The sequence below is a fragment of the Aethalodelphis obliquidens genome, unplaced genomic scaffold (assembly GCF_003676395.1).
Source record: "Aethalodelphis obliquidens isolate GAN/ISIS:26980383/991018 unplaced genomic scaffold, ASM367639v1 scaffold28, whole genome shotgun sequence".
Taxonomy (NCBI): Eukaryota; Metazoa; Chordata; class Mammalia; order Artiodactyla; family Delphinidae; genus Aethalodelphis; species Aethalodelphis obliquidens.
This window is the reverse complement of record NW_020837972.1, coordinates 23819067-23846788: the sequence shown is the minus strand read 5'-3', so window position 1 is coordinate 23846788 and position 27722 is coordinate 23819067. Positions and strand designations below refer to the sequence as shown.

The window sequence follows — 27722 nt, the reverse complement described above, 5'->3', positions numbered from 1 at the left end:
GTCCAAGGTCCAAGCCATGCTGCCCTGGGGAGTGGGGCGCTCCTGGGGCCACAGACTTCAGGGGCCCCCAACAGGCCCAGGTCTTCAGTGCAGCACGACAGAAGGTGCGAGTGGGCTCAGAGCTGGGCCAATCCTCGGGCGTCTGTGAGAGCGCAGTCCTGTTGGGAAGGCTCAGAGGTGCCAAGCCCTGGTCCTGCACCCCGCTTGGGAGCATCCACCATCTGCTCAGACGGGGCAGAGGTGGGGCAAGGCAATGGGGGTGGGACAGCCCAGGCCTGGCTCTGCCCCTCACCTTGCGGTTGGCCAGCCTGGCCTGGGTCTGCGGAGCAGGGATAGGGTGGGGGAGGGCCCTGGCCCAAAACAAGGGCCAGGGTCACAGGCCAGCTGCCTGAGGAAGGCCCTGGAGTACACACCTTGTCAAATTTCTTATGGCTGTAGACCTTGTTTTTGTTCATGAACGTTAGCAAGATCCAGTCGCACAGGAAGGAGCCCTGAGACCAGCAAGACCAATGCGTAAGAGCCTGGCACCTGCCCCCCCGTCCCCCCACCCCCCGTGACCCTAGTGTGCATCCCTTACCACCCCGATAGAGGTCAGCGCTGTGGCCAGGTTAATGATGGTGGGAATCAGGCTGAACTTCCCTGCCTGGAGGCAAAGAGGCTGCCTGAGATGCGGGAGTGGGGCTCAAGGGAGGCGTGGGGTGTGGTAGGAGAGATTGAGGCTGGGCCAGCCCAAGCCTCAGGTAGGCAAGGTGGGCTGGTTTACCTGTCCGTGCACGATGACGTCAATTCGGATCCCGTAGGCTTTGATGAGTGTGCGGGTGGTGGTACCGTTTACTTTGTAATACTTGGCGAACCTAGGGCGGAATGACCCGGAAGCACGTCAGAATCTGGGAGGGAATGACCCGGGTGCAGGAAACCTGGCCACCTGACCCTGAGGAGCATGACGGGGGGTGCACCTGTTGCCCAAATGGGGCAGCTCCAAGACTCAGCCGACCACTGGCGCCCCTGAACCTTTGGGCACCTGCCCTGTTGACTCCTGGACCGCCACGGCTAGGGCAGACGAGGACCCAGTGTCCCAAGGCCAAGGTACCTGAAGTTGTAGCCAGATGAGGCTGGGACATGCTTGGGGTCGAGCCTCCGGAAGGAGTATTTGGGGTTGCACTTTGACGCCGACAGGTCCAGGTCACAGTCCCAGTTGATAATGACCCCAATTACACCACCCTGTCCAGAAGTGGGCACAGACACGGGGTCAGGGTGGGCTCACAGAGAGGACCTTCAACAGCCCCAAGGTCCTGCTGAGGCTATGTGTGGGGTGCATACTGTGAGGCACCCAGGGCAGCTCAGGGCAGAGAGCTGGGGAAGGGGGCTCGTTGAGTGCCCTGCTTCTGAGGCACAAGGGGATGCCAGGAGTCAATAATTTAGCAGGAGCCATGCACACCCAGATGGGTCAGACGATCGTGTTTCTCTTTCCTCTGCCCGAGCAGGGCCAGGGCTGGCCGAGACTGCAGACGGACTCGGCTGTAATGAGACCCTTTGTGTGCAGGTGGGAGCCAGCACCTGGACGGACAGCTGTCCCACCCACTCTCCCTGGTGCCCTCACCGAGTGTGCCAGCTGCGTGAAGTTTTCCCCTGCCTGCTCCACGATGTAGCCCAGCTTGAAAATGGGGCAGTAGAGGTCAGAGACCTCATGGAATGTGCAGTGTTTCAGGTAGCCATCCTTCCGGTTCTCGATGTTGCCCCTAAAGACAAGGCCTAGTGGCATCAGATGGGGAGGGAGCAGAAGCCGTGCACCCCCAAACAACACATTCCAAGAGGCAACCCCCCCCGCAGCCCATCCCTTGTCGCCACGCGCTAATGGCTCTTACTTGGAGAACTGGAATTTGGGGTAGTGGATGCTGTTCTTGATGAGGATGGTGAAATTGGGGGCCATCTTACCGAGAAACTGGCTGAGGAGGCACAGACCGGGTGTGTTTAGTCTCCCCTTCTCCCGGTCCCCCCCAGGCTCCCCTGCTGCGCTGCCCCTCCCGTCCTTCTCCCCCCACACACACCCCGACTCCGGTCAGGTAGGAGAAAGGAGCAAAGGAGCTTGGCCCCAGGTGGGTGGGGACAGCGGGTGTGCACACCTGACTGAGGCCCCGTCCTCCACCGGGCACCAGGCGGACACCTCGCAGGTCTTGGAGGACCCGTGGTAATAAGGCACGCAGCGCCCGGTCCGCAGGCCTGTGGGCAGACGCGCGCTCAGGTGGCAGATGCGCCCTCAGGGGCGCGGCCCGCCCCCGCCCCCAGTTGGCACACACTGACCGTTTCCCAGCATGTCCAGCTGCCCAGCCACGCAGTCCTCGTCCGAGTCGCACGTGGCGTTTCTGATCCTCATACTCTAGGGAGGAGGCTGCTTGGTCAGGGGCCCGACACTCTTTTCCCCCAGGCACAGCGGACCAGGCAGGGCCCCTCCCTCCCGCCCCGGCTCTGCTCTCTACCCGACCTCACCTCGGCGCAGGTTCCGAGGGTCTGGAAGGGGGTGACCTCGATCCTGGTGATGATGCTGAACACGCTGCCCCCCTGGGCTCAGAAACAAGGGACGGTCGGCCGGCGCCGGGCAGCTCGGCCGCCGCTCGGTCCCACCCTCGGGGTGCTCGGAGCGGGGGGGGGCGGGGCCCGAGTGGCGCACCTCGGGGGGTTTCACGTACTCCTCCACGTCCCACACTTTGTTCTCGGACGAAGTGATGCCCTTGACCTTGGTGATGACGGAGCTCTCGGGGCCCGTCTCCCTGTCCTGGTAGCTCTTTTGCACGATGAACACGTACCTGTGCGAACGGGCAGGGCCGGCTCTGGAGGCGACCCCGCGGCAGGCCCGGGACCCCTCCCCTGCCGAGTCAGCTCGACTCCGGCGGGATCGAGGCTGCGTCACCGTCTCTCGGGGGCCGGCCGGGTAGGCTCTGCGGCGCCCGAGGGGCCAGCCTGGCGGCGGCCGCCAGCATTCTCCTCGCCCCCTGCCCAGAGCGGCCCCTCCAACCTGGGACGTCCCGGTGGCGCCCTCCCGTACGCTCCTGACCCCGCTGGACACCCCCTGCCGCCGGGTCTCCCCCCGTGCGCACCCACCACACGAAGTAGAGCAGAATGAGCAGCTGCACCGTGCGGTACACGATGCCCAGGCGCCGGTTCTTCACCACGATCACCTTGGGCGTCTCGTAGTCCCAGAACGCGGACCAGCAGCTCCGGGCCAGGCGTCGGGCCGCGGCCGTCCCCGCGGGGGTCTTGGGCTCGGCCGCCGCCATGGCCCCGAGCTGCTGGGACAGGAAATCGGGCTGGGGGGCGCCGGCGTGACCGCCTCCCGGGCGTGGCCTCGCGCTCCCCGCCCTGTCCCGCCTCGCCCCGCCCCAGGTCGGTCCCCGAGCCGCGGGGGCGCCGGGCGTAGACACGCAGCGCACCTGGCAGGTGTCGCCAGGTGGGGCCCCGAGCGGGCAGGGTCGGGGTCGCGGCAGCCGTCGCCCCCAGCCCGCTCAGGGAGGGCGCGAAGACGGTGCAGGCCCTCGCGTCCCTCGGGAGGACACTTAAAACTCGGGGGGAAGACGCGGCAGAGCACTGCCCGCCTCCTCTGCGTCTCCGCCGGTGTCTGATGCGCAGCGCGCACTAAACCCGAAGAGCAATCCCTTTAAAAAAATATATGTATATTTACCCAATTTTGTTGGGGTACAACCGACGCGTGAAGTTTTGTAAGTTTAAGGTGCACAAGGAGATGATTTCCCAAGAGCAATCCTTGATTCGTGCCCGCGGTTCCCCGCAGCTCGGCAAAGGCACCCCTGCCTCCAGGGTTCAGACAAAAACTCTGGATCTCTTTCTTTGCCCTAACAGTCCTCTTGCTTTTGTCTACAGACACACGTCAGGGCTGTTGGGTTCTAGCCCCTTCCCCCCCACACAAAGCGCCCCGCCGCGTTTCTCACCTGGATTTCCGCACTCTAGGCTTCTACCCATTTCCGTCTCTTGTTTTGTTTCCTATACAGCTCGGAGGAAACATGTTTTTGTTTTGACTTTTTGTACCTCTACCCCCACCTCATTATTTTGGACCAAATCCCAGACATCGTACCATTTCACAAAATGATAAATGTTTTACACATTTTTGAGGTGAAATTCACATAGCATTTAATTAGCCGTTTTAATGAACAATTCATTGAAGTTTAGTACACTCACAATATTGTGCAACCACCATCATCTACTTCCAAAACATTCTAATCATCACCAGATAAAACCCCATGCCCATCAAGAACTTCCCGTCCCCCTGCTCCTTGCACATACTGGCAACCACCAATCTACCTTCTCTCTATGGATTTATCTACTTTGGATATTTCAAATAATGGAATCGTAGAATATTTGCCTTTTTGTGTCTGACTTCTTTCACTTAGCGTAATGTTTTCAAGGTCCATCTGGGTTGTAGCATGTGTCAGTACTCCACTCCCTTTTATGGCAGACCAATATTGCACTGTATGGATATTCCACAATTTATCTGTTCATCCACTGATAGACATTTGAGCTTTTATATTTTATATTTTGGCTATTGTAACTAGTGCTGCTATGAGCATCCGGGTACAAGTATTTGAACAACTATTTTCAATTCTTTGGTGTATATGCCTAGGAGTGGAATTTCTGGGTCATATGGTAATTTTGTGTTTAACTTTTTGAAGAACCATCAAAATGTCTCCCAAGCAGCTGAACCATTTTACATTCCAGTTAGCAATATACAAGGATTCCAGTTTCTATACACCCTTTTCAACACTTGTTATTTTCCACTCACTTATGGCCATCCTAGTGGGTGAAATTATATAATTTATTTGGATTAATGTCTATGCAAGTCCCTTGCCCATTTAAAAAATATTTATTTATTTGGCTGCATCGGGTCTTAGTTGCAGGATCTTTCGTTGTGGCACCCGGGCCCTTCGTTGCAGCACGTGGGCTTCGCTCTAGTTGTGGCATGCAGGCTCCTCTCTAGTTAGAGCACAGGCTCAGTAGTTGCAGCGCACAGGCTCTCTAGTTGTGGCATGTGAGCCCTAGAGCATGCAGGCTTAGTTGCCTCGTGGTATGTGGGATCTTAGTTCCCAGACCAGGGATTGAACCCATGGCCCCCACATTGGAAGGCAGATTCTTAACCCCTGGATCACCAGGGAAGTCCCACCTTGCCCATTTTTTAATTGGGTTAAAAAATTTTGCTGTTCAGTTGTAAGAATTCTTTATGTATTCTGGATAGGAGACCCTTATCAGATATATATGATTTTCAAATATTTTGTCCCATTGTAGGTTGTCTTTTCACTTTATTGGTAATGACCTTTGATGCACAAAAGTCTTTATTTATTTTGCGGGATTCAGGCCTCTCACTGCTGTGGCCTCTCCCATTGCGGAGCACAGGCTCCGGACGCACAGGCTCAGCGGCCATGGCTCACGGTCCCAGCCGCTCCGTGGCATGTGGGATCTTCCTGGACCGGGGCATGAACCCGTGTCCCCTGCATCGGCAGGCAGACTCTCAACCACTGCGCCACCAGGGAAACCCAGAAGTCTTTTATTTTGATGAAGTCCAATTTATCTATGTTTTCTTTTGTTGTTTCTGCTTCTGGTGTCATTTCTAAAATCCACTGCCAAATCCAAGGTCATGAAAATTTACCCCTGTTTTCTTCTAAGAGTTTTATGATTTTAGCTGTTATATTTAGATTGTTGATCTATTTTGAGTTAATCTTTGCTTATGGTGTGAGGTAGGGCTCCAACTTCATTCTTTTGCACGTGGATGTTCAGTTGTCCCTGCACCATTTGTTAAAGAAACTATTCTTTACCCACTGAGGGTCTGGCATCTGTGTTGAAAATCAATTGGCCATAGACATAGAGTTTATTTCTGGGTTTTCTATTCTATTCCATTGTCCTATCTGTATTATCCTTATGCCAGCACCATACTGTTTTGATAACTATAGCTTTATAGAAAATTTTGAAATTGGAAAATGTGAGTCCTCCAACTTTGTTCTTTTTCAATATTGTTTTGGTTATTCAGTGCCCCTTGCAATGCCATATGGATTTAAGGAGCAGCCGTACCATTTCTGCAGAAAAGGCCATTGGAATCTTGATAGGGATTGCATTGAATCTGCAGTTTGCATTGGGTAGCATAGCCATCTTAGCAATAGTAAGTCTTCCAATACATGAACATGGGGTGTCATTACATTTATTTACATCTTCTTTAATTTCTTTAAACAATGCTTTTTCATTTTTCTTATACAACTCTTTCACTTCCTTGGTTAAATCTATTCCTATGGTTTTTTGGTTTGTTTTGGATGCTATTGTAGAGAGAATTATCTTCATTTCATTTTCTGATTGTTCATTGATGGTACGTAGAAGCACAACTGATTTTTGTGGGTTGAGCTTCTACCCTGCAACTTTGCTGAACTCATTTATTAGTTGTAGTAGTTTTCTTGTGGATTCTTTGGGATTTTCTGGATATAAGGTCCTGTCATCTGCAAACAGAGACTTTCTTTTCTGATTTGGATGCCTTTTATTTATTTTTCTTGTCTGATTTTTCAGGCTAGAACTTCCAGGATTGGTGTTAAATGTTAATTTAACTTCCTTAAATGTTAACTTGTAAAATTTAGAAAAGGAGGGAACACATCTCAACTAATTCTATGAAGCTAGCATTGCTCTGTGGAAAAAAAAAAAAAAGGAAGACATCACAAGAACAGACTAATTCCTTAAAATATAGATGCAAAAATTCTCAAAAAATGGGCTTCCCTGGTGGCGCAGTGGTTGAGAGTCTGCCTGCCAATGCAGGGGACACGGGTTCGTGCCCCGGTCCGGGAATGATCCCACATGCCGCGGAGCGGCTAGGCCCGTGAGCCATGGCCGCTGAGCCTGTGCGTCCGGAGCCTGTGCTCCGCAACGGGAGAGGCCACAACACTGAGAGGCCCGCGTACTGCAAAAAAAAAAAAAAAAAAAAAACTCAAAAAAAAAGCAAACCAACTGTTAATTTAATATCCAAAAATTAGTTATATACCATATCAACAAAATAAAGGACAAAAACCACATGATCATCTCAGTAGATGCAGAGAAAGCATTTGACAAAATCTAAAACATTTCTTCATGATAACAACACTTAACAAACTAGGACTAGAAAGGAAATTTCTCAACCTGATAAAAAATAGTATCTACAAAACACCCACAGCTGATATCATTCTTTTTTTTTTTTTTTTTTTTTTTTTGCGTTACGCAGGCCTCTCACTGTTGTGGCCTCTCCCGTTGTGGAGCACAGGCTCTGGACGCGCAGGCTCAGCGGCCATGGCTCACGGGCCCAGCCGCTCCGCGGCGTGTGGGATCATTCCCGGACCGGGGCACGAACCCGTGTCCCCTGCATCGGCAGGTGGACTCTCAACCACTGCGCCACCAGGGAAGCCCTGATATCATTCTTAATGGTGAAAAGAATAAATGCTTCTCCCTAAGATCAGGAATAAGAAGGGGTTGTCCTCCCTTGGTGCCTCTATTCAACATTGTCCTGGAGGTTCCAGCCAGGGCAAGTAGCAAGAAAATGGGGACAAAATTAAAATAGAAATAGAAAATCCTAAGGAATCCACTAAAACGTATTAGAACTAATAAGCAAGTTCAGCAAGGTTGCAAGATGCAAGATCAATATGTAACCGAGTAGGACCCTGTGGGTCCTTCCCGGGACAGACCCTCCCCTGTCCTCTGCCTGCCTCTTGTCTGTAGAAAAACTTTAGCCTCCTAGGCCTTCCCCTAGTTCCAAAGAACAAATTTAATCAGAGAAGTGAGAAAATGCAGAAAGAAAAGAAAACAGTCAAACAAGACAAAATAACAATATTTCAGCCATTAAACAAAGTCAAGGGCCTTTAGTTCTTCCTCGAGGGCTGTAGATACTATGCTGAGCCGTGTCCTTGAGCTGTTTTGCAGATACTGAAACCCCCACCAGATGGAGGAAGTTAACTGTATGCTGCCTACACGCATGTAGACCCCAGAATGGCTGGAACCTGAAGGTTGATGATGTTGACCCCCAATTACCTCACCACCAACCAATCAGAAGAAGGTCCACGAGCTGATCACCCACCCCACAACCTCCCTCCCTCACCCTGTCTTTAAAAACCTTTCCCTGAAAGCCTTCGGGGAGTTCAGGTCTTTTGAGCACTAGTTCCTTGGACTCCTCGCTTGGTACCTGCAATAAATGCTGCACTTTCCTTCATCACAACCCGGAGTCAGTGGGTTGGCTTTACTGTTTGCAGGCGAGAAGACCCAAGTTTGGTTCAGTAAAAAATATATAGGGGGCTTCCTTCCCTGGTGGCGCAGTGGTTGGGAGTCCGCCTGCCGATGCAGGAGACGCGGGTTCGTGCCCTGGTCCGGGAGGATCCCACGTGCCGCGGAGCGGCTGGGCCCGTGAGCCATGGCCGCTGGGCCTGCGCGTCCGGAGCCTGTGCTCTGCGGCGGAGGAGGCCGCAGCAGTGAGAGGCCCGCGTACTGCAAAAAAAAAACAAAAACCAAAAAACATACATATATATATATATATATATATATATATATATATGGAATTCCCTGAGGGTCCAGTGGTTAAGACTCTGCACTTCTACTGCAGGGGGGTTGGGTTCAATCCTTGGTCGGGGAACTAAGATCCTGCAAGCCAGGCGGTGTGGCCAAAAACAGAAATATATAAAAATCAGTTATATTTACAACACTTGCAATGAGCAATCTGAAAATTAAGAAAACAGTTCCAGGAACTTCCCTGGTGGTCCAGTGGTTAAGAATCCGCCTTCCAATGCAAGGGATGTGGGTTCGATCCCTGGTCGGGGAACTAAGATCCCACATGCCTCGGGGCAACTAAGCCCCCATCCCCACCCCGCACTGCGACTAAGACCTGACAGCCACAAATAAATAAATAAAAAGAAAAGAGTTCCATTACAATAGTATTCAAAAGAATAAAATACTTAGGAATAAATTTAACAGGACTAGTGCCCACCTTATCTGAAACCTATAAAACTTTTTTTTTTAATTAAAGAAGATCTAAGTAAGTTGGAAGACAGTCCATGTTCATGGATTGAAAGGCTTAATGATGTTAAAATAGCAATTCTTCCTGAATTTACCTACAACTTTAGCACAATCTCTATTAAAATCCCAGGTGGCTTCTTGGCAGAAATGAATAAGCTGATCCTAAAATTCATATAAAAATGCAAGGGATCCAGAGTAGCCAAAACAATCTTGAAGAAGCAGAGTGAAGTTAGAGGACTCGCACTTCCAAATTCAGACCTTACTACAAAGCTACAGTAATCAGAACAGTTACCATAGGACCCAACAATTCACTTGCACTTACTGGCATAAGGATAGAAATGTAGATGTATGGAACTGAATTGAGAACAAAGAAAGAAAATATAAATATGTAAACCAGAATAAAATAAATTGATTTTGACAATGATACCAAAATAATTCATTGGGGAAAGAGTAGTCTTCCGACAAATGGTGCTGGGACAACTGTATATCCATATGCAAAAGAATTAACTTGGACCCATACCTCACGCTTATATGAAAATTAATTCAAGATTAAAGACCTAAATGTAAAAGCTAAAACCATAACACTCTTAGAAGTAAACATAGGTGTAAATATTTGTGGACTTAGGTTTGGTGATGGATTCTTATAAATGATAACATAAGTATAAGCAAATAGAGAAAATAAATAAATTGAACTTCACCAAAATTTAAAAAATTTTGTGCTTCAAAGGACACCATCAAGAAAGTAAAAAGACAACCCATAGAATGGGAGAAAATACTTGCAAATCATAAATATGATAAGGGATTGTACCTCAAAAACTCTTACAGCTCAATAATAAAATGATAAATAACCAATTTGAAAAAGGAGCAAAGGATCTGAATAGGAAGCTTTCCACAGAAGATACACAAATGGCCAGTTAGCATATGAAATTCTACTCAACAGCATCCACTAGTAGGGAAATTCAAATCAAAACCACAGTGAGAGACCACTTCACACCCACCAGGATGGCTGTAATTGAAAAGAAGATAATAACAAGTGTTGGTGAGGATGTGGAAAAGTCAGATACTTTTTATGTCCAGTGGGAATGAACAGTGGTGCAGCCGCTTTGGAAAACTGTCTGGCAGTCTCTCAAAAGGTTAAACCTAGAGTTATCACAGGACCCAACAATCCACTTCTAGGTGGAACACCCAGAGGACACGAAAACGTGTCCCCACGGAAACTTGTACATAAGTGTTCACGGCAGCATTATCCATAATGGTTAAAATTGGAAAGAGCCCAAATGTCCATCAACTGATAAATAAATAGTATGTGGTATATCCATACAACAGAATGACTCTGCAATGAAAAAAATGAAGGACCTTTTACGTTACAATGTGAGTGAAGCTTGAAAAAATTTTGCTCATTGAAAGAAGGGAGTCCCTGGAGACCACCTGTTGTATGAATCCACTTATATGGAATGTGCAGAGCAGGCAAATCCATAGAGCTGGAAAGCAGATTAATGGTTGCCAGGCACTGGGTGGGGGGAAGATGGGGAGTGAGGGCTACAGAGTCCTGGGACCTCCAGGGGGCCACGGTGGGATGCGGCCCTGCTCCCTCATTGCCTGCGACCTGGAGGCAACAGAGACCCTTCCCTGGGGTGTTGCCCTGCTCCTGGGCCCACGGATGCTGCTGTCAGCAGAGGCGGTTTCTCCCTGTGCCTTGAAGGGGAGTGGCTGGCCAGTCTGCCCAGCACGGGTTACAGGAGCACACAGTACAGGGCTCTCCACAGGCCAGGGGCTGGTCGCTGTGTGTGGCCCACTAGTGGCCTGACCCCAACAACTGCGGCGTTCAACATCTGGCACTGACCCCACGAACAGTGGTCGTGAGGGAGAAGAGGTGTGAGCAGCTCTGAGAGGCTGTCACACGGTTCAGGAAAGAAGAGAAACTGGGGAGAAGTGATAAATGGACTTGGTGGGCCCCAGGCAAGAGGATTTTTAAAAAGGTTCACACCTGGGGCTTCCCTGGTGGTGCAGTGGTTGAGAGTCTGCCTGCCAATTCAGGGGACACGGGTTCCAGCCCTGGTCTGGGAAGATCCCACATGCCGCGGAGCAACTAGGCCTGTGAGCCACAACTACTGAGCCTGCGGGTCTGGAGCCTGTGCTCCGCAACAAGAGAGGCCGAGGTAGTGAGAGGCCCGCGCACCGCGATGAAGAGTGGCCGCCGCTCGCCGCAACTAGAGAAAGCCCTCGCACAGAAACGAAGACCCAACACAGCCAAAAATAAATAAATAAATTTATATATTAAAAAAAAAGGTTCACACCTAAAATGTCAGGGCAAAATACTGGCGTTTCAGGGATAGAAAGAAACCCACACGAACAGGGAGATTTCTCCCCTGCAGGTCACCCTCCTCCCCCTGGGCAAAGTCCTGCCCGGCCAGCTGTGGCAGGGGTTCTGTCTTCTGAAAACGTGTAATGTTTTTTCCTTATCTTTTCTCAGAAGAAAAGGTATGTTATAAAATCTCGTTTGTCCAAGAATTTAGTGATTTCTTTCACTGTTTGAGAAGAGTGTTATGATCATGCTGAGGACGACAGGACAGCTGCAGGGTGCCCCCAGGAAGGTGGCTTTGCCGTGTGCACCCGCCCCGTTAGAACTCTCCCGTTAGCAGCCTCTCAAAGTCAGTGCGAAGCCTGTGTCTGGACCCCAAACGCTCATTGTGAGGTTCAGGTGAGTTGTCTTGAAGCGTCCTGGAAGGAAAATTAAAAGTGGAAAGTCCTAATGCAAACTTCAGGCTGGGAGGAAACAAGCATGGCCCCAACCACAGAGTCAGTGGTGACAGTTAAGGTGTCAGTTAAAATCTACAATCTGCATAAACATATTTAAATAAGTTAAAGAATTTTATCAAAAGCTTTTTTCTGCATCTATTGAGATGATCATATGGTTTTTATTCCTCAGTATGATAATGTGGTGTATCATACTGATTGATTTGCCAATATTGAAAAACCCTTGCATCCCCGGGATAAATCCCACTTGATCATGGTGTATGATCCTTTTAATGTATTATTGGAGTCAGTTTGCTAGTATTTTGTTGAGGATTTTTGCATCTGTGTTCATCAGTGATACTGGCCTGTAATTTGCTTTTTTTGTGATATCTTCATCTGATTTTGGTATCAGGGTGATGGTGGCCTCATAGAATGAGTCTGAAATTTTCCTTCCTCTGCAATTTTTTTTGGAATAGTTTCAGAGGATAGATGCTAACTCTTCTCTAAATGTTTGGTACAATTCACCTGTGAAGCCATCTGGTCCTGGATATTTGTTCCTTGGGAGTTTTTAAATTACTGACTCAGGGAATTCCCTGGTGGTCCAGTGGTTGGGACTCCGTGCTTTCACTGCCGTGGGCCCAGGTTCAATCCCTGGTCAGGGAACCAAGATCCGGCAAGCCATGTGGCGTGGCCAAAAACACTGCTTCAATTTCAGTACTGGTAATTGGTCTGTTTATATTTTCCATTTCTTCCTGGTTCAGTCTTGAAAGATTGTACCTTTCTAAGAATTTATCCATTTCTTCCAGGTTGTCCATTTTATTGGTATATAGTTGCTCTTATGATCCTCTGTATTTCTGTGGTGTTGGTTGTAAATTCTCCTTTTTCATCTCTGATTTTATTGATTTGGACCCTCTCCCTTTTATTCTTGATGATTTTGGCTAAAGTTCTATCATATTTTTTTCATCTTGATATGTTTTATTTAACCTAATACATCCAAAGTATTATTGTTTCTTTTTTTATTACATAAAAAATTTAATTCATCTATGTATATACATTTTATATAATATTCTTTTCCAGTATGGTTTATCATAGGATATTGAATATAGTTCCCTGTGCTATACAGTAGGACCTTGTTGTTTATTCATTCTATATACAAAAGCTTACATCTGCTAACCCCAACCTCCCACTCCATCCCTCCCCCACCCCCTCCTCCCCCTTGGCAACCACCAGTCTGTTCTCTATGTCCATGAGTCTGTTTTTTGTTTCACAGATAAGTTCATTTCTGTCATATTTTAGATTCCACAAATAAGTGATATCACCTGGTATGTGTCTTTCTCTTTCTGACTTACTTCACTTAGTATGATAATCTCTATTTGCAAGATTTATCAGTTTTGTTTATCTTTTCAAAGAACCAGCTTTTAGTTTCATTGATCTTTTCTATTTTTTTTAGTCTCTATTTCATTTATTTCTGCTCTGATCTTTATGATTTCTTTCCTTCTACTAACTTTGGGTTTTGTTTCTTCTTCTTTCTCTAGTTGCTTTAGACGTAAGGTTAGGTTGTTTATTTGAGATTTTTCTTGTTTCCTGAGGTAAGCTTTTATTGCTGTAAACTTCCCTCTTAGAACTGCTTTTGCTGCATCCCATAGGTTGTGGATCATTGTGTTTTCATTTTCATTTGTCTAGGTATTTTTGATTTCCTCTTTGATTTCTTCAGTGAGCCATTGGTTGTTTAGTAGCATATTGTTTAGCCTGGACACATGTTTGTGTTTTTTGCAATTTTTTATCTTGTAGTTGATTTCTAGCCACATAGCATTGTGGTTGGAAAAGATGCTTGACATGATTTCAATTTTCTTAAATTTACCAAGGCCTGCTTTGTGGCCCAGCATGTGATCTATGCTGGAGAATGTTGCATGTGTTTTTGTTTTTTTTTTTTTTGCGGTACGCGGGCCTCTCACAACAGACTGTTGTGGCTTCTCCTGTTGCGGAGCACAGGCTCTGGATGCACAGGCTCAGTGGCCATGGCTCACGCACGGGCTTAGTTGCTCCGCAGCATGTGGGATATTCCTGCACTGGGGCACGAACCTGTGTCCCCTGCATCGGCAGGCAGACTCTCAACCACTGCACCACCAGGGAAGCCCTGCATGTGCTCTTGAGATGAACGTGTATTCTGCTGCTTTCAGATGGAAATCTCTATAAATATCATAAAATTCAACATCCATTTATGACAAAAACTCTTCAGAAAGTGGGCACAGAGAGAACATACTTCAACATAATAAAAGCCATATATGACAAGCCCATAGCTAACATCAATGGTGAAAAGTTGAAAGCATTTCCTCTAAGATCAGGAAAAAAAGACAAGGATGCCCACTCTCACCAGTTTTATTCAATGCAGTTTTGGAAGTCCAAGACATAGCAGTAAGAGAAGAAAAAGAAATAAAAGGGTTCCAAACTGGAAAAGAAGAAGTAAAACTGTCACTGCAGATGACATGACACTATACATAGAAAATCCTAAAGATGTTACTAGACAACTACTAGAGCTCATCAATGAATTCAGTAAAGTTGCAGGATAAAAAATTAATACACACAAATCTGTTGCATTTCTATACACGAACAATGAAATATCAGAAAGGGAAACTAAGGAAGCAATCCCAATTTACCATCGCATCAAAGAGAATAAGACACTTAGGAATAAACCTATCTAAGGAGACACAGACCTGCACTCTAAAAACTATAAGATGCTGATGAAAGAAATCAAAGATGACACAAACAGATAGAAAGATATACCATGTTCTTGGATTGGAAGAATCAATATTGTCAAAATGACTATACTACCCAAGGCAATCTATAGATTCAATGCAACCTCTATCAAATTACCAATGGCATTTTTCACAGAACTAGAACAAAAAATTTTAAAGTTTGTATGGAAACACGAAAGACCCCAAATAGCCAAAGCAGTCTAGAGAAAGAAGAACAGAGCTGGAGAAATCAGGCTCCCTGACTTCAGACTATACTACAAAGCTACAGTAATCAAAACAGTATGGTACTGGCACAAAAACAGACACATAGATCAACAGAACAGAATAGAGAGCCCAGAAACAAACCCACACACTTATGGCCAATTAATCTATGACAAAGGAGGCAAAAATATACAATGGAGAAAAGACATTCTCTTCAATAGTGGTGCTGGGAAAACTGGACAGCTACATGTAAAAGAATGAAATTAGAACATTCTCTAACACCATACACAAAAATAAACTCAAAATGGATTAAAGACTTAGATGTAAGACCGGATATTATAAAACTCCTAGAGGAAGACATAGGCGGGTCACTCTGACATAAATCACAGCAAGATCTTTTTGGATCCATCTCCTAGAGTAATGGAAATAAAAACAAAAATAAACAAACGGGACCTAATTAAACTTAAAAGCTTTTGTACAGCAAAGGAAACCATAAACAAAATGAAAAGACAACCTGCAGAATGGGAGAAAATATTTGCAAATGATGCAGTTGACAAGGGATTAATCTCCAAAATATACAAACATCTCATACAGCTCAATATCAAAACAAATAACCCAATCAAAAAATGGGCAGAAGACATAAATAGACATTTCTCCAAAGAAGACATACAGATGGCCAACAGGCACATGAAAAGATGTTCAACATCACTAATTATTAGAGAAATGCAAATCAAAACTACAGTGGGAAACAAAAAAACAAAACTGCAGTGGGATATCACCTCACACCAGTCAGAATGGCCATCATCAAAAAGTCTACAAACAATAAATGCTGGAGAGGGTGTGGAGAAAAGAAAACCCTCCTACACTGTTGGTGGGAATGTAAATTGGTACAACCACTATGGAGGACACTATGGAGGTTCCTTAAAAAACTAAAAATAGAGCTACCATATGATCCAGCAATCCCACTCCTGGGCATGTATCCAGAGTAAACCATAATTCGAAAAGATTATGTTCATTGCAGCACTATTTACAATAGCCAAGACATGGAAGCAACCTAAGTGTCCATCAACAGATGAATGGATAAAGAAGACGTGGTACATATGTACAATGGAATATTACTCAGCCATAAAAAAGAATAAACTAATGCATTTGCAGCAACATGGATGGACCTAGAGATTATCATACTAAGTGAAGTAAGTCAGACAGAGAAAGACAAATATCATGTGATATCACTTATATGTGGAATCTAAAAAAATGATACAAATGAACTTATTTACAAAACTGAAATAGACTCACAGACATAGAGAACAAACTTATGGTTACCAAAGGGGAAAGTGGGGGAGGGATAAGTTAGGAGTTTGGGATTAACAGATACACACTACTATATATAAAACAGGCAAACAACAAGGTCCTACTGTATAGTACAGGGAGCTATATTCAATACCTTGTAATAATCTATAATTGAAAATAATCTAAAAAAGAATATATACATATATATAATTTTTTTGGCCACGGGGCACAGCATGTGGGATCTTAGTTCTCTGACCACGATTGAACCCGTGCCCCCTGCAGTGGAAGCGTGGAATCTTAAACACTGGACTGCCAGGGAAGTTCATATATATATAAAATTGAATCACTGCTGTACACCAGAAACAAACACAACATTGTAAATCAACTATACTTCAATTTAAAAAATGGTTAAAAAAAATAAGTTAAAGAAATTAGTTTTAGGAGGACTGATTTTTTTCTTTTTTTACTTAAAAAGGCATTTTACAAGTGAAAAAAGCAAGTTATTCAATTGAATTCTAATTCTTTGGTTAAAAGGAAATGTTACTCTCTGACAAGGATAGAATTTTAAAAACGTATAAATAACAATGTAAAAACAATGAAGTTATGAGTAAAAGTTCAAATAGATTTCCTTTTCTAAATAGCTTTATTGAGATAAAATTCACATGCTATACAATTCACCCATTTAGAGTGTTTATTTCATTGCTCTAGTATATTTACAGAGTCGCGCAGACATCACCCCTGTAAGAAACCATATCCCGTCACCAGCTGCCCCTCCTCACCTTCTGCCATCTCCCGGGAGGTCGTGTCCACTCCTGGGGGCTGTGTCCGCTCCTGGGGGTCGTGTCCACTCCTGGGGGCTGTGTCCACTCCTGGGGGTTCGTGTCCACTCCTGGGGGGTTCGTGTCCACTCCTGGGGGGTCGTGTCCGCTCCTGGGGGGTTTGTGTCCACTCCTGGGGGGTTCTTGTCAACTCCTGGGGGTTCGTGTCCACTCCTGGGGGCTGTGTCCGCTCCTGGGGGTCGTGTCCACTCCCGGGGGTTCGTGTCCGCTCCTGGGGGTCGTGCCCACTCCTGGGTTCAGCCCTGGCTCTGGTCACTCCTCCTCCCACACTGACCTGGGCGTCTCTGGGGTGATGCTGGCTCCTGGGCTGGTCTCCCCGGGACTCAGTGCTGTGAGGCAGCCACGTTGGGGAGGCGCCCCTGCCATTCAGCCACCGTGGACAAGCGGGTGGAGAAGTCGCGGCTTCAGGTCACTTCGCCAGCCCGGTGCCATCTGACTGCCCTTTGCCGCATGAGTCCAAGCGAGAACCACCCTGCTGAGTCCAGTCAGCCCACAGGACCCGAGAGGCAGTCACCAATTGCCCTTTGGGCCGCTGAGTTTTGGGGGCCGCTAGGCAGTGGTGGACCCCTGAAACACTGTGTGGAACTGAGCCCTTCACACCCCCGTCCCCAGAGCCCAGAGTGGGCCTGGGTCCCTGGTGCCCTCGCCCCACACACCCAGGCAGCACCCCCTGCAGTGGTCCAGCAGTGCCAGCCTCTCGTCCTGTCCTGCGTGGTGCCCAGAACTTTCTGAGACACCCTCTGGTCCTGTGAAGGTTCTTGTGCCAGCTCTCCAGGCCCGACCCTCCCATCCGTCCCCAACTCCCAGGCCCACCCCCTCCTCTGCCTGGACCTCTGTCCTGCATCCCACCACCTGGGGATCCCCACTTGGGGAAACCCGGTCCTCCCTCCCAGCATCCCCACCGCTCCCTTAGAGGCATCTTCCACACGTTATGTAATCTGTCGACAGGTCCATTTCCCACACGAGGCCAAGAACCCCCTCCGAGGCGATCAGGTGGCTGCGGACACTCAGTCTTCTTCCGCAGAGCCTGGCTTGTCGTCAATAATAAATAAGTCAGGAAATGTAACTGAATGAACACTGTGTTCAGACCACCCCCGTGAGAACAAACAGGACTGCGAATCAGGAGCCCCCCCAGGCAGGCGGGTGGGGACCCTGAGAGTGCAAGAGGTGGGCTCCAGGGACCCTGAGGGGTGCTCGTGGGGAGGCAGGGCGGCTGACCGGCAGTGGGACGTCCCACGGGATGGGGCAGGGGCTGGTCCTGAGTCGGGGCGGGCAGACCCGGGGGAGCTGCGGTCGCTGGCCTGGGGCCGGCCGTCTGGGCCCACGGCTGCAGAGGCTGCGGCTGGTTCCTGGGGTTCCCACGTGGGCCAGCGTCCTGCCTTCCTGTGTGGCCCGGCCACCGGCCACTGTGTGTCCGGTTTCTCCTGAGGAGGGAGGAGACTTCTCGAGAGGGTGAAGGCGGGAACAGAGGCGGGGCTGGGAGCTGCTCCCGCGATTCTGCGGCAGCTTTCCCCAGGCTCCCTGGAGCCTGGCTCCTGTGTGAATCTCTGTTTGGGGGCTGGGAGTCTTTTCCGGAAGCCACAGCCTGGCCAGCCTCACTTCTACACAGAGGAGCCGGTGGGACCCAAGATTCAAAGGTAGGGCCGCTGAGGATTTAAGCCGTTATCAGCTCCCAGAGGGCGTTTCTCTGCAGGGAATGTCCACTCTCACACGTTTGCTGGCACGTGTTATTCTTCTGCGTGTGAGCGCTGGGCGGCCTGCACGCGAGCGCTCGTCAGGGCTGTACCTGTAGGTCACCTCTCCTCGTGGGCACCAGAGGCTCAGCCGCCTCCCCGCTCGGAGAATAAGTGAGGCCGGGTGGGTATGGGACCCACACGAGGGGTTTATGCTCTAAATATGGTACCTGTGGTTGTATAATCTAATTTATCAGGATGTGTAACGTTTTGGGCAAGATTTGGCATCGGGCTTTTGTCAGATTGAGACGCTGTGGCATCACACCTGACGTTGATGTCGGAAGGCAAAACCGTGGAAAGATGCCTGAGCCGAGAGACGTGTAAACGACTGTCTGAGAAACGAGATTCTACCCACAGAACAGAGGGCATTTCGGAGCAAGCGGGGCTGCGGATGCGAGCTTCCTCAAGCTCAGGACCAGCTATGCCTCCAGGGCCCTGAGTTTAATTCTGGTAAAATGTGCACAGTACAGAATTTACCACCTTGACCATTTTTTAGGTGTACAGCTCAGGGGCATTAAGCGCCTTTTCACTGTTGTGCAACCTTCACCACCCTCATCTCCAGGACTCTTTCATCTTCCCAAACGGAAACTCTGTCCCCATAAAATAACACCCCCCACCCCCAGACCCTGGAAGCCAGCCTCCTGCTTCCCGTCTCTGTGGATTTCACTCCTCCAGGAAGGATCACATAGTGGGAAGCAACCACACAGAATCTGTCCTTTGGCGCCTGGCTTATCTCACTGAGCATCACGTCCTCCAGGTTCTTCTGTGTTGTAGCAGGTGCCGGAGTGTCCTTCCTTTTTAAGGACAATAATGTTCTATTATGTGGACAAACGTATTATGTGTCCATCCATCGATGGACCCTCGGGCCGCTCCCCCCTCGGCTGTTGTGAGTGATGGGCTGTGGGCACAGGTGGGCTGTGACCGTCCATGAACTGGACTTTCTCCAAGGGGCACGGCGTTCCCGCGCCGCGTGGGCTGTCGGATTGATCAGGCACGTCGTAACCAATTGCGTAAACTGGGTCTGCGAACTTTTCAAGGGCCTAAGAAAAGGTTTGAGACCAGAAAATATTGTTTTCCTGGTTTAAAGTACAAAAAGAACACTGCAGGTTTGAAAGTTAAAGGTGTTCAAGTTGTGATTGAAATTTAGCTCTTACGTAGTTGTGACATAATGATTATATTTGATAGGTTTGATATGATGTGGGAACAGGGTTTACAAAGTTCCTACAATGGCTGTGGGGTTGCCATTTATCTTGGAAACTGCTTGTACGACTCAACTGTCTGGTGTCATTTTCCTTGAGTCGTGTGATTTGAGGCATCCGAGACCTCTGACCTGCTATGAAGGAAAACAAGTGAGTTCCCGCGCCGTCCCTGGAGCCTGTGTCCGGTGGCCCTCACAGGTCAGCAGCAAGGCAGAGCGCCGTGGTCAGCACAAGGGCGCTTGTCCAGAGCTTGTCCAGCATGGGGGCTGGTCCACCACGCAGGGGAGGAGACGGCCAAAGAGACAGGCTTCCGAGGGAACCAGCCTTGCCCACACCTGGCCTGCCAGGCTCCAGGATACAAGGCCGTCCTCGTCTGTGGGGTTGTTATGCAGCCTGGCAGACTGATACGGGCATCCCGTGTGATGGGTCAGGGGGCACATTTGGCTTCTCAGGCTGGTCCTGAGTTGGAGGAGGGGCAAAGCCAGGGAAGCTGGGGTCACTGACCTGGGGCTCGCATCTGGGGTCACTGAGAGTTTTGGCCAGCTCCCCAGGGTGGCTGCTCCAGGCTGTGGGTCTGTCTGTAGGTTCAGTCTCCCAGGACCAGAGAGTGTGTCTTGGGTTAGACCGTGGAAACACTTGTCCTCCTCCCAAGGGCCGATTCTGAGTGGAGGGACAGGATCCTGGGCGGGGCCGGGGCCTGGGAAGTGCGGGCGGCAGCGCCCGGTGAGGCCCCAGGACTCAGAACGGCCCACTCACATCTGCCGACCTGCGATGGGGTTGCAGGGAGACCTGCAGACACACTTGGACCTCTGCCGGCACGTAGGACGCACGTGTGGGAAAGGTGCGTCCCAGCTTTGCAGGTGCTTTTTTTTTGAGGGGAAAAGTTTAAAACACTGTTGTCGAACACACGTTGAAATAGACTTTGAGGTGCTTTTTCAAAGGTAAAATTTAAAAGAGAAATGGTACTGTTGTCACTAAGACCTGCATCCTCTGCTCTCTTTTCTCTGCATCTTCATCCCTTTTCGGCATCCGCAGATCCAAATAGGGCTCTGAGTTCATGCTATTGTGTCTCTTTTGAAAGAGCAAAACTTCAGAATGAAATGCTTTAGCACTGCTTTTGTGGCTCCTGAGCTATGGCTTACTGTAGATAAATTTAACTCTAAAATTACAGAAAACCAAAACTCAGAGAAGTGATGAGTCCTGTGACTTGCCATTTTCATTAACAAAAGTGTAAACGAAGCCACTCTGAGATGTTCTGTGTTGCTCAATTCTGTCCTGACTGAAGGCACAGGGTAATTTCTGGATATTTGCATGGGGCCAAAAGAGTCTGTGCTGACAGACAGGCACGGTTCTGGAGCAAATACCAGCCTGGTTGTTTGGATAGTGTGCTCTGCGTGAGGTGCAGTGCGCAGGAGACAAACCAGACCCCTGCCCGCCCACCCCCAGGCGCCCAGCACCGCTGCCCCACCAGGCCCCTGCCCACGACGACCTTCCTGGTCTGAGGATCTGTCCCAATCGGGCGGGCTGGGGGGGGCACCAGGCCCCCCCCCCCCCCCCCCCCCCCCCCCCCCCCCCCCCCGTCTGTGCTCCACACGGCTCTGCTCTCCGGAAGGCTCTGAGGGCTGGGCCTGCTCCAGAACAGGTGCAGGAGTTTAAAACGCAGATTTCCGCGGTGCTTCACGAGGCAGATGACCCCGTGCTTCACGGAATCTGAAAACCGACGGTTCAAAGGGGGCCCACCCCTCATTTCACAGGGAGGGGAACTAGGGCCCAGAAAGGCCCGGCGGTCTCCCCAGATGCCCCGCAACAAATAAAGTGACCTGGGACAGTCTGAGGGTGAGGGCCGCGGGCCCTGAGGACACTCGTCCTGTCACATCGCAGGGTCCAGAGCTGGAGACCAGAGGGGACCGCTGCCAAGATGGGCCCAAAAGAGAAGCGAGGAGAGATTCTGGGCACGCTAACCTCAGAGACGCTCTTGTCTAAACCAATAAAGGGCTCGATCGCTCCCCAGAGAAAGGCTGTTGAAAATACATTTTCCACTCAGTGATAAAGAGAAATTTGCTACCAAGCCCTAAAGTGACACAGAGGACCCTCAGGTGCATATTAGGAAGTGGGAAAAGCCACCTGAAAGGTGACACACTGCACAGCTGCAACCCTGGGACGGTCTGGAAAAGGCACAGCCATGGGGACGTGAAGGGATCAGGGTCGGGGTGGGCGGTGCCAGGGCTGGGGTATGAACAGGCAGAGCACAGAGGAGTTTCTGGGCAGTGAAACGACCCCATATGATTCTCAAGCGTAGGTACACTTCATACGTGTGTCCAAGCCCATCGCATGTACAACACCAAGACCGAACCCTCATGCAACGGTGGGCTTTGGTTTATAATAATTATCAAAATCGCTGGATGGATTGCAGCAAATGTATGACACCGGCTAAGATACTGATAATGGAAACGGAGGCGGGGCAGGGGCATGTACGGGAACTCTCTGCACTTCCTGCCCAATCTTGTAAACAAAACCCCTCTAAGAAAACAATGACTATTCATGTTTAAAAATCCATCTGGATGGAGAAAGCCTGGGAAGGGGAGGGGCAGGAGCCCTGCGGGCGGGGCCTCTCGGGGGCCAACAGGCCACGCGCCACGGCCAGCACTGGGCTTCTGCTGCTGCTCTGGTTGCGGCCCGCGACCCTGGTGACGACGCGGGGGACGCACCTGCCACGGTCCCACAAGGTGAGCTACACGTCCCTGCCCCCTGTCGCTGCACAGTGCAGGGCTGCCCGCACCCAGGCCCGCGGGGCCCCTGGCTCCCAGCCCGCTTTCCTGCCCCGGCTCTGTGCTCCCTCTTCTGTCCCCCCTCCCACGCCCAGCCTGTGAGCGCGCCCGCCTCCCAAGGCTCTCAGGCCCCCGGGACAGCTGACTCCTGACTCACACCCAGGCCCGGCGCCAAGTACCCAGTCCAGTGGCCCCTGCGACCTGGGACAGAAGCTGCTCCAGGGACCCGGCGCGGCGTGGAATGGCAGGGGGCGGGCCCAGGGGAGCGGGGGGGAGGGGGCAGCGGGTGCCGGGGCGACAGTGATCAGCTCGTGTGCATCGTGGTGTGCCAGCGGAGACAACGCGACCTGGCTGTCCTGGGGGCTGTGTGTCACCGCCCTGATCCCCTCATCCTGCCTCGTCCGCGGTGGCCCCTGCACAGGAGCAGCAGGGAGGACTCCGTGCCGCACGGCCCCCTCCCCGGAGCCCTCCTGTCTGCTTGGTCTCTGGGCGGCTCCTCCTCTGTCCTCGGGTCTCACCCGCTGGGCCGCCCCGACCCTGAGCCCAGACGCCTTTATTCTCAGCCCTTGAGAGCTGAAGTGACTTACCCAGAACAGTAAACGCGGAACAGCGGCTCTTTGGGACCCTCAGTAGTTTTGAGCTTGTGAAGGAGATTTCTGAGAGCCGAGTGGAGGGCCCCTCACAGGTGGTGGGCGGGCGGCAGGCCTGGGCTTCAGTCCAACTCCTTGTTGGCTCTGTGATCCCGGGCAGGTCACCTACCCTCTCTGAGCCGCAGCGTCTCACCTGTAAAACGTGAGAGCGTGGGGAGGGGCTGGAAGCTTCATTCGTGGCACCCCTCCCTGCCCGCTGCTCGGCCGCACAGCCGCCTCTTCTGTCCTCTGTGCCTCAGTTTACCCTCTGCCTCCCTCCCCCGGCTCTCCGTCTTCTGGACCCCCGTGGTCTGCGGATGTTCCAGCACAGTGTCAGGCGGGCGAGCCAAGTTTGCAGGGTGGGGGAGAACACGGGGCTGCGGCGGGCACGGGGGGGGAGCCATCGGGGAGGCCTGCGAGGAGTACTCAGAGTGCCAGAGCGGCGGCTGCGTCACCAACAGCCTGAGTTCCCAGAAGTTCTGCAGCCCCCAGGCCGTCTTCCAGCAGTGCCTGTCCTGGCAGAAGGTGTGCCCTGCCCGGGCCGGCGAGGGGCGAGAGGCCAGGGAGGGCGGACCCTGGGAAGGAGGGCTGGGGGCCTGGCAGAAGGGACCAGGTCTCCTTTTCCCGTAGCCGAACGGGCACACCTGCCTGGACCACACGGAGTGCTGGAGCGGCTGCTGCGTCACCAGCAGCTACGGGCTGCAGACGTACTGCACGGTCAAGACCATCTTCCTGCAGTGCGTGCCGTGGTGCAAGGTGAGGCCAAGGGCCGCGGGGCCGGAGGGGGGCACCTGCTGGCTCTGACCGCTGCCCCCAGCCCAACGGGGACTACTGCACGGACCACAGCCCCCAGCCCAACGGGGACTATTGCACGGACCATGGCGAGTGCCGCAGCAAGTGCTGCGTCCAGCCGAACGAGGTCGACCCCCACCGCTGCGTCCCCCGGAGCGGCGTCCTGGTCCAGTGCCTGCCCTGGGTGAGTCCTGGAACCGGGTCCAGCCCGCCTGTGGGGCTAACTCCAGCGACTGGCCTGAGGGCGGGCGGGCAGGCGGGCAGTGACCTGGAAGTGGTGTGTCCCCTCCCAGGAGAGGCCGCCAACTGCCTCTGCAGATCGGCCTCTGTTCCCGTTTCCTGAAGCAGAGCCCGGATGAGGCGTCAGAAAAGGGCACGGGTCACGGGGGGTGGGTTCTCAGGTCCACCAGGGTCGCAGCAGGACACAGCGCTGGATGCCCGGGGAAGGGCCAGCACAGCGGCGGGGGGCGGACCCACGGGACGGGGCAGCACCGGGACTCACTCCTGTGGGGCTGGACGAAGGGAAGGACTGTCTCGGGGGCCTCCCCCCCCATCACCTTCCCCAGAAGAAGGAGCTCAGTGAGGCGGCCCCCCAGGACGCAGGACCTGAAGACACCACGGAGGACGGGGTAGGGGGGCCGCAGAGGGAGGTGGGGCACGGTGACCGGAGGGGCACGGCGAGCAGCTGGGAGACAACACTCTGGTGCCCGAGGTCAGACTCCGGGACCCGTGACTGCAGTCTGACGGAAAAGGTGTGTCGGGGCCCCGAGGGTGAGAGCCAGAGCTTCCTGAGCACGCCCACCTGGCCCGTCAGCACCCAGAGCGGCGGTGGGTGCAGAGGTGCCACGACAGTGAGTCCACGGGTGTCCCGAGGGTGTCGGAGACAACCAGGCCGCTCCGCCGGCAGCCTCGCCCAGAGGCGCGGACCGTCGGTCCCGAGGACAGTGTGGCCCTTACAATCCAGCTGCCCGAAGGCTGCGTCTCCCCGTGCGTTTCCTAATTTTGCTGTGTCTTCTAGTGACTTGGACCCGGTCTGTGCCCTGGAGACCTGCCTGGACCCTGAGCCCCGCACGTGTTCAGGCTGCTCTTCCCGGGATGGTGAAAACCTGCAGGTATCAGACGTCTAGCTGTGAACTCCTGAGACCGCCCGCATCCGGGTGGCCCCTACTGGAACCTCGAGGTGATAACTTAGCATCAGCAAACCTCCCGACTGAGTGAGTGTTTCTGTGGACGTGGAGACACCGGGTCTCAGCTCAGCACCGTCCTAAGGAGCCCCCTTCACCAGAGACCGAGTCTCCCCAGAGGAAAGGGCAGGTGCAGACACGTCCCTCCCCCGCAGGCGCACACAGATGACTGGTCACTGCAGGTAAGTCATCAGTTGGCCGTTCCAACTGGAAAGGCTCCCCTGACCTTGCGGATGGCGCAGTGAGGACATTGGAGCCCGCTAAAGACCCCTGGGGGGGGCTCCCACTGGTCCCACCTTCCCCTGGAGCAGAAGTGCTGGCTGATCTAGAAACTGTTCCCTCTGGTGGCTTCTCGGGGCAAACACCAGAGCCGCTCCTCTGCACCCAGAGTGCCAGAAATGTCACTGTCACCTTCCTCTGTGCCCAGCACCCACCCCGCAGACACCAGGCTGCTTTTCTGGGCTCTGCTAAAACAATTCTCCACCCTGTGCCTCCCCGCTTCTGCCTGCTCCTCCTGGGCTGGAGATGACTATGACAGTACTTGCAGAGTAAGTCATGAGAAGCCGTCGCTCCCACCCTAATAGTGAGAACAAGCCAGGTAAGCCACAAATTATAGTTGTTTTTTTTTTAAAAAAAGAATAGATTTAAACGTAAAACATAAAACTGTAAAGCATTTAGAAGAAAAAGAGGAGAATAGTTTCATGATCTTGGATTAGACAGAGGTCTTAGTCATGACCAAACACCACACATAACAGAAAAATTAGATAAATTGGATTTCATAAAAATTAAAAACTTTTGTTCTGTGATAGACACAGTTAAGAGAATGAAAAGACAAGCCACAGACGAGAAGAAATGACACATCTGACAAAGGACTCGGATCCAGACCATACAAAAAACTCTCAAAAGTTAAGTGAAAACAACTCAATTAAGGGACATTCCTGGTGGCGCAGTGGCTAAGAATCCGCCTGCCAATTCAGGGGACACAGGTTCAAGCCCTGGTCCGGGAAGATCCCACGTGCCACGGAGCAACTAGGCCCGTGAGCCACAACTACTGAGCCTGCGCTCTAGAGCCCACGTGCCACAACTACTGAGCCTGTGTGCCTAGAGCCTGTGCTCCGCAACAAGAGAAGCCCCTGCTCGCTGCAACCAGAGAAAGCCTGCAGGCAGAATGAAGACCCAACGCAGCCAAAAATAAATAAATTAAAAAAAAAAAACCCAATTAAAAACAAGACAAAAAATTTGAACGGACATTTCACCAAGACAATATACAGACAGCTCAGACGCACGAGAAAGCTGCTCCACCATCGTTAGCCCCGAGGGAAACGCAGAGCAGGCTGACGTCCAGCCTGTGATTAGACGGACCAAGGGCCGCCAGGCTGCAGAGCCTGGGGCACCCGCGGCGGACGGGACGCCGGCGGCCTCGCGAGCAGCGGGGGGCGGCCGCGCACACACTCACCAGGGGCGCTGAACACCTGTGTCGCACCCTGACCCGCTCAAGCTCTTCATTCTTGCTCCTGACGCTGCTGCGTGAGTGGACAAACGTGGTGCATCCCCGGACGGGAGGCCCCGCCGCCCGAGGAGGAGCGGCCTCAGAGGCCACGCCCGCGAGGCCCCATCCACGCGATTCTCCAGAAGAGGCTGCAGGCTGGGGGCGGCACGACTGGCCGCAGCAGGGCTTCCGGGGGCGACGAGAGGCCAGGCCCCGGTTGTGAGGGGTGCGTCAGTCTGTGGCTTTCCTCACGGCTCACCCGACTTGGGGAGACTTTACTGTCGCTCGTGAGCCCCACGTGAAACGAATCTGGTGGAGCCCTGGGGACGCTGGTGTGTTTGAGCTTGTGCGGCAGGGAAGCAGGACGGACGTGAGGAAACAGGCAGCCGCCACAAGCTGAGGACCCCCGCGGCTGGCCGCTTGGCATGCAGGGCTCTCGGGGAGATGGGCAAGGAGAGGACGCTTGGACCAGCCCTGGGGTCGGGGCCGCCCGTGGGTCGTGGGTCGAGGTTCACTGCAGGGCGCCCCCCTCCCCCCAGGGTCCTCTGGGCGGGCGAGTCTGCAGGAGGCCGGGCAGGCCTCCGGGCTCCGTCCAGCGTCCGCCAGGCCGCCCTCTCCCCCGCAGGCCACCACTCGTCCACCTTCTGTCTCTGCGGCTTTGCCTGCTCTGGACGCTCCGTGGAGACGGACTCACACGATCCGGGGCCACTGTGGCTTCCTTCACGGATCACGATGCTCTCAAGGCTCATCCACGCTGTCAAGTGAGGCAGAACTTTGCTCCTTTTTGTGGCTGAGTAACATTCCACCGCGTGGCTGCAACTACATGCTGTCTACCAGCATCCGTGGAGGGACACGCGGGTTCTTTCCATTTCTGACTCTTCTGAGTAAAGTTGCTGTGCACATTCCTATACACGTCCTCTGTGGACACAGGTTTTTAATTCTCTGGGCCTGTACCAGGAGTGGGACTCTGGCTCATACAGTTACTCCACGTCTCACCTCTTAGGAAATGCCAGATTGCTCTCCACAGCACCCGCGCCCTGTCACACTCCCACAGGCGCTTTGCCCACACCCTGCACGACGCTGCTTATGGTCTGTCT

General features: G+C 51.7%; 2 protein-coding genes across 5 annotated transcripts; one reads left to right on the top strand and one right to left on the bottom strand.

The window, feature by feature from the left end:
- On the bottom strand, positions 1-23214 carry P2RX2 (purinergic receptor P2X 2). The gene is made up of 14 exons (XM_027125217.1): positions 23119-23214; positions 3677-3993; positions 3100-3284; positions 2669-2804; positions 2488-2559; positions 2302-2377; positions 2124-2220; positions 1866-1946; positions 1601-1739; positions 1091-1221; positions 764-854; positions 578-643; positions 414-491; positions 1-221 (listed from the first exon to the last, which is right to left on the bottom strand). Exons 3-14 carry the CDS (start codon positions 3273-3275, stop codon positions 117-119), a joined length of 1248 nt encoding a protein of 415 aa, XP_026981018.1. The 5' UTR covers positions 3276-3284; positions 3677-3993; positions 23119-23214; the 3' UTR covers positions 1-116.
- On the top strand, positions 16956-26170 carry LRCOL1 (leucine rich colipase like 1). 4 transcript variants are annotated; one of them, XM_027125221.1, is made up of 5 exons: positions 16956-22489; positions 23791-23916; positions 24014-24136; positions 24519-25734; positions 25946-25960. In XM_027125221.1, exons 1-4 carry the CDS (start codon positions 22325-22327, stop codon positions 25077-25079), a joined length of 975 nt encoding a protein of 324 aa, XP_026981022.1. In that variant the 5' UTR covers positions 16956-22324; the 3' UTR covers positions 25080-25734; positions 25946-25960. The 4 variants fall into 4 exon arrangements, 1 of the variants encoding a protein (XP_026981022.1); XR_003436798.1 differs by lacking the exon at positions 16956-22489 and having other exon boundaries at positions 23213-25318; positions 25675-25734; positions 25946-26170; XR_003436797.1 differs by lacking the exon at positions 16956-22489 and having other exon boundaries at positions 23213-24136; positions 24971-25734.
- Positions 26171-27722: the final 1552 nt, after the last annotated feature.